General features: G+C 44.9%; 1 protein-coding gene across 8 annotated transcripts in view; it reads right to left on the bottom strand.

The window, feature by feature from the left end:
* Nucleotides 1-365: 365 nt before the first annotated feature.
* The window catches only part of Sv2b (synaptic vesicle glycoprotein 2B), a 218,698-nt gene continuing 213,063 nt past the window's right edge, over nt 366-6,000 (bottom strand). For all 8 annotated transcript variants that reach the window (XM_050154089.1, XM_050154084.1, XM_050154088.1 and 5 more), the window contains one exon: nt 366-3,259. In XM_050154089.1, coding sequence (XP_050010046.1) covers nt 3,076-3,259 — 184 coding nt within the window. In that variant the 3' untranslated portion in view covers nt 366-3,075. The remainder of the gene's footprint in view (nt 3,260-6,000) is intronic.

Below are 6,000 nucleotides of genomic sequence, written 5' to 3'. Positions count from 1 at the left end.
CATAAATATATATCCCAGCATGCCCTGCAGCAAAGGAGATCAATGGTGTTCGTGTGGAAGTAACTGGGAGTGACCTCCAGGAGAGCAGGTTTGAAAGAGCCTGGTTCAATCGGGAGAGTTGGTCCAGAAAGAGAGACAGCATCACAATAGGCCTTTTACACCCTTGCGCGGTCCTAGCACCATAGGTGGCTGGGTCACACCGGCCAACCTCTCAAAGTCCCCATATGAAAAATTAAAAAAGGTAGAAGGGAGGATTCGGTCGCCTTAGGAATACAGAAGAGACCTAAGTAGTGCCCAAAAATGGTCTCTAGCCTCAGTTCCTAGAGATTCACTTAACAGTTATTTTTATTGTTTCTGCCGTGAGCCAATAGCCAGGGAACCCAAGAATGGAGTTATTACATGATCTCAAACTCTTGTGCTACAAATTTCAGAAACAGGAAGCCTCTTTCACCAATTAGTTTTAATAAAACAAAAGATCAAAACTCAGCATCAAGAGATAACACAACGCAGTTGAAAGTAACGACTCCCAAACTGACCATCATAAACTACGTCACGAACTGTGAACAGTCTGGTTCAATGAGGGAACGACCCTTCCCTTTCACCCTCTAAGGATGCCATGAGGAGTCTCTCGGGGCAAAACGAGATGGATGGCTAAGAGTGTTGTACATTATCCCCCGGTGACCTGCCACAGAGACTATTTTTAAAGACACATTCATCTCACCGGGAGTGACAGGAATTATGAGGTGGCCAGGTACCACGGCCAGCTAATCCTTCATGAGAGGGGCTGCAGACCATGGTGCATCCTTCATACAGCCCAAGTGATGGATTGGGAACTGCCCTTGGTTGGTTAGGTAGATGGTTTTTAAGGATCCATAAACGCAATTTAGACAGAGCTCAGAAGCTAAGCAGGGTTAATCTACAAAGGGCTGCAGCCACCCCTGCACTCAAAAGGCAATAAGATTAAAGTTTGCAAGATCCATCCGGCTGGAAAGGCAGACTCTGCCTTGGATATTTCTTAAGTGGCAGCTGCTCACTGGGTTGTATTATCCCATTAAAGATTACTGCTATAAGGAATGTGTAATCACAGATTTACACAATTCTCTCATGGTCCTAGCCGATGCATTCCATATCATGAGAAAATGAGGAAGGATATTAGAGCTATATTACAGAAAGTCTCTCGTTATCAACAGAGTGCTGTGTTAGTTAATGTCTATAAAACACCAGGAGAAGCATTAATACATTCTGTATATTTATATATATTTATATTTGGGGGAATCGGGGTGTCGCATCAGAGCTGATGTGACATCTTCCTTCCCTATACAGAAAGTAGTGGGGATGTCAAGAGGCGGGGACCAGAGAAGCAGAGTAAACATGTTAGCCAGACTTGAAGATGGGAAGGAAGATCTCAAAAAAAAAAAAAAAACCAATTTCCCCTTGCTGATTTATACTCAAGGATCTACAGAAAGATGGCTTGAACTGTCATGGGAACTAAGCATTCCCACCAAACTGAGAAAACACTCAACATAGCCATTAGTCTCATTTAGATTTGGGGAGGTGTCTGATAGGCAAAGTTTAGCACGTTACAGCTCCTGGGGATGCTGCAAATAAAGAGAGAAAACTAGGTCATACAGACTGATGCTCCCTGGCCCAGGCAAGCATAGATCTAGTGACAGGAACACCTACCTTCCTGTCTCCACCACTGCTAGACTGTCCTGACGAAAAGCACGTTGCTCTTTCGACATCGAGTGAAGACCTCAGATGATGGCTGACACCGACCAGAGCAGTTTGCCCTGACTTCCTCTCCCCACCTACTTCCGCATTCAAGGTACGAACTGGATCTCAGGAAAGATCCCTTAGAACGCTGAAGACATGAATGTACATGACACCCATCACTTCCTAACTTCCACGTTAACGGCCTGTTTCAGAAGCCCTCGACCAGGACATGGAGCGCAAATTTCTCGTAGGGCCTGAACATCATAATAAATGTCCATCGTGCCTTCCTGCCAAATCAAACAGGAAGAATTCGCACTTTCGAAGAACTCTTTCCCAACCTTAGTCCGTTACTGTTAGTCTCTATACAGAGAGCGCCAGCAGTCAGAGGGCCCTTGGATTTGAGTTTCACAAGTGATTGACATAGGAGAGAAAAGGAACTGCCCCGCTAAACTGAAAAGTCCCAAGGTGGAGAAAACTGCCCATGGCTTACTTGGTGCATTCTCTTGACAACAAGTTAGATGGCTGTATTGAATTTGTGCTCAAATGTCATTCAGTTGCACCTAGTGTCCTGGGACCTTGAACGGCAAGTCCTCCCCAAATATGGCTGAAACGCTGACAACGTGAGCAGCTACCATTTGTCAAAATAAAACCTCAAAACTGTTATATACAAACTGAGTTTACAGAACACCCATCCTTAAGTGTCTCTGACTCGAGCAAAGTCATAATAAATATCATTCTTGGTGTATCGTGCAAAGTTGAGGACGCTTGGGTAGAAAAGTCACTCTATACACAATTTGCTTAAGTATGTGGCTTTTCTGATATCAGAATATCTTCAGTACTACTGTGCCAATTTTCAGATGGAAAATATGTTAGGTCATACTTTGAATGCAAACGTAAATCCTGTTCTCCTCACCCAGTATCCATGTGATGGCTCCAACTCCCAACCAAGGCAACCTGCCAGGTCACACAGGGCTCCCAGGAGCTACGTGGAGGAGCTCAAAATGTTTCCTGTCCTCAACTTCAGTCTGAAATGCAAATAATTCCTTGCACCTCATTCAGAGAAACATATACTCCTTGCTCACTGTATTCATTTACTGGAGGGTCCTCCCCTCCATGCCTTGGATGGAGAGACCTTAAGAGAAACACACAGCTCTGGGGTCCTAAGGGTGACTCAGGACACCCCTAGTCAATCACCTGAGTTAGGCATGTATTGACAAATGCAGTGGGTCCTAAACTAGGGATTACAAAGTCCATTTCTCCTCCTGCGCTGTCCATGATACGCATGGACAGGGAGAGGCGGGAGGTGTGGCTGTGCTGGAGCGTCCTGGAGAAGATCTTCCCATCTTTCTCCCAGGGGGCTGTTCACATCAGGACCTGCTCTCGGGTCTCCGGCAGTCGGAGGGCGATCAGGCCACCTCCAACCAGAGAAGCGGCAGCCAGAAGGATGGGGACCACTTTGGTTATCCCAACGAAGGAAGCAAAGATCGTGTTTCCCAGGATGGCTCCAAATTTGCACAATCCGTTGAGGATGCCAAATGCCGTGGCCCTGCAAAAGAAGAACATAGGAGAGAATTCTGAGGTTCTGGACCTCACCAGACAAGCCGCACTGGGTTCTGACCTTGTCATAGGAGGAGGGGTGTGGCTATGAGTTTTTTTGCCTAGATATAAAAACAATGTTTTCGTTTGCGCCAACATTGGAAATACTGAATAAATAAAGACATAGGGACGCCTAGACTAATAATCACTATTAGCATTTTGGAGTATTGCCATCAAGTTTCTCTATCTTCCCAAGCCTATCTCTTAGTAAAATACCTAAGAGTAGCGCTTGCTCACAGAAATATATCAAGAAATCAAGCTGCATGCAAAATAAAGTGTGAGTGCAGCTACTTCACAACACTCTATCCTGACAGACTGCTAGCTTGTCCTGAAAAGCAGAGCTCCAAGTGTAAGACTACATTTCCCAGAATTCTTTGCTGCTGGCTGTGTGCGCGTGACTTAGTTTAGGCCAATGAGACAAAAGTGCAAGAAGCCGCTACGGAGAAATTTCCCGAAGGTTTTGAGTGGGCTTTTGCTCTCCCTTCCTTTATTTCTTTTCCCCTTTTTGTCTTACTTCCTGCAACAGAGATTGTCTGTGTTGGAGTATAGACAAAGGATAGTAATAACATAGGAGCCTAAGCCATCTGCTCAAGCGGCTAATGACGAGCATATGCAGAGCCTAATCCCCCGGGCTGTTCGGAATTTCACGGGTAGAACCTGGTACCGGTTCACTATCCCTGGATCCCATTTCAATGATAACCATCAGGAACCACACAGCCTGTCCTGATCCTGGCTGTATTATATACCAGAGTTTATCAACCTGTGGGTCACGACCCCCTCCTGGAGTTTAACCACCCTTTCACCGGGATCCCCCCTAATACCATCAGATATTAATATTACAATTCATAACAGTAGTAAAATCACAGTTATGAAGTTAGCAACGAAAATAATACTATGGCTGGGGGTCATGACAACATGAGGAACTGTAGCAAAGGGTCGCAGCATTAGGAAGGTTGAGAACCACTGGTATACGGAGACAATGTTCTTAAGTTGGGCATTCCCTGGCTGAAGTGAAATGTTTCTTTTTGATATCAAAAGTTTAAGAACGCTGGCATAGCTTTACAGTTACAGATCTTGTTCTATTGCTATCTATACCTGAACAACATGGTGTTTGGTCGGAAGCGTCACCTCAGCTCCCTGGCACCCCTTTATACAAAAAATTTGGAATATTTAGCTGGGGGCTTCACCCCAGCTCCTGGCATAAGCTCCCTCCCCTGGGAGTTGCCTTAGTCCAAACTCCACCTTCAAGAACGCCTGCCAAACTGTAACCCCTCCCCAGGGAAGGTCAAGACCACTCCCACAAGCTATTAAACTGCCCCCCAGAGAATGAACACGTGGTCTCTGGGTTCCCTGTGGTCTCCCCTTTTCCCTCTTTTCCTCTCCATGTTTTCCGGGGAGCACCGGAAGTATTGCCATCCATTAAACCTAGGCATCTTTTAATTCCTCTGATTTGGTCTGATTAGGATTATTTGGGTCGGCAGAGAGCTTTGTTGGCCAGGAAAATACTTAATACACGGTGGCTTATAAGCCCCAGTCCCAGTCCTGGCCCTTCTGTGTTTGCTTTAATGTTATTCTATTTTCGGATGCATGCTTTCCTCAATAAAATTTAAAAAGAAAAAAAACTGAATTTTTAATTATAACTTGGAAAAATTAAATGAGACTTGACATTTTTCTAAGATTAAATTGTCTCATCCATAATGAAGCATATCTTGATTTCTATTTTATGTCTCTTTTTATGTTGTAGTAAAAGTTTATGGTTTTCTTCATGAATGTTTCAGGTTGGTTTTTAGGTATTTTATAACTTCTATTATGAGATGTATTTTTTTTTTTTTTTTGATTTTTCGAGACAGGGTTTCTCCGTAGTTTTTGGTTCCTATCCTGGAACTAGCTCTTGTAGACCAGGCTGGCCTTTGCCTCCCAAGTGCTGGGATTAAAGGCGTGCGCCACCACCGCCTGGCTATCAGATGTATTTTGATAGCATTTTTACCCTTTTTGATACAGTTAAACACGTTCTAAGGGTTTTTTTTTTCCTGGTCACCTATTATTTCTAAGTATATCTTTATTTCACCCTCCTAAATTTCCTACCTGTAAAGCCACACCCCGTTCAATAATGGCCACTGCCCTGTCCCTTGCTATTTGTAAAACTTAGCATTCTTTGGCTCTGGGAAGAGGCTTCAAATATGGTATGAGGTCACAACCATCACCATCCAAATCCCAGATGCTCCGTCATCGACTCTAGGAATGTCACTAAAATTTTCAGAATTCCATTTACCCATCCTCGGTACCACGCCCATTCCTTAGGAGCAGTTCTCTGCCGTACTTAAAACTTGAGATCCCTCCTTCACGAAGAGAAACACCTACTGAGTAATGGCCTCTACCCTCTGCTTTCAAACCGTAAACCCTGGCAGTCCTGGACCGCTCTGCCTCCGCTCACCTCCTCCTTGTGTGCCCCCACGCCATGCTGTTCCAAATCTTCACCTTTTCTCCTCAGTTCCCATCACTGGGCTCAGCTGCCGTGAGGACTGCGTTATACACATACACAAGGCTTTATCTTTATCAGCCTAGCCTGCCCAGGTCCAGGCCTCTGTCGCCATCTTGGAGAGAAAATCCCCAGGATGCTTTTGGAACGTGGACTCCAATACTACGTGTGTTGCGAGATTCGGAGGGAAGTAGGTTTCTGACCAAAGAAAC

Source organism: Alexandromys fortis, unplaced genomic scaffold (assembly GCF_014885135.2).
Source record: "Alexandromys fortis isolate MF-2015 unplaced genomic scaffold, M_Fortis_MF-2015_v1.1 scaffold_86, whole genome shotgun sequence".
Taxonomy (NCBI): domain Eukaryota; kingdom Metazoa; phylum Chordata; class Mammalia; order Rodentia; family Cricetidae; genus Alexandromys; species Alexandromys fortis.
The sequence above is the reverse complement of the archived record's forward strand: the minus strand, read 5'-3'. Positions and strand labels throughout refer to the sequence as shown.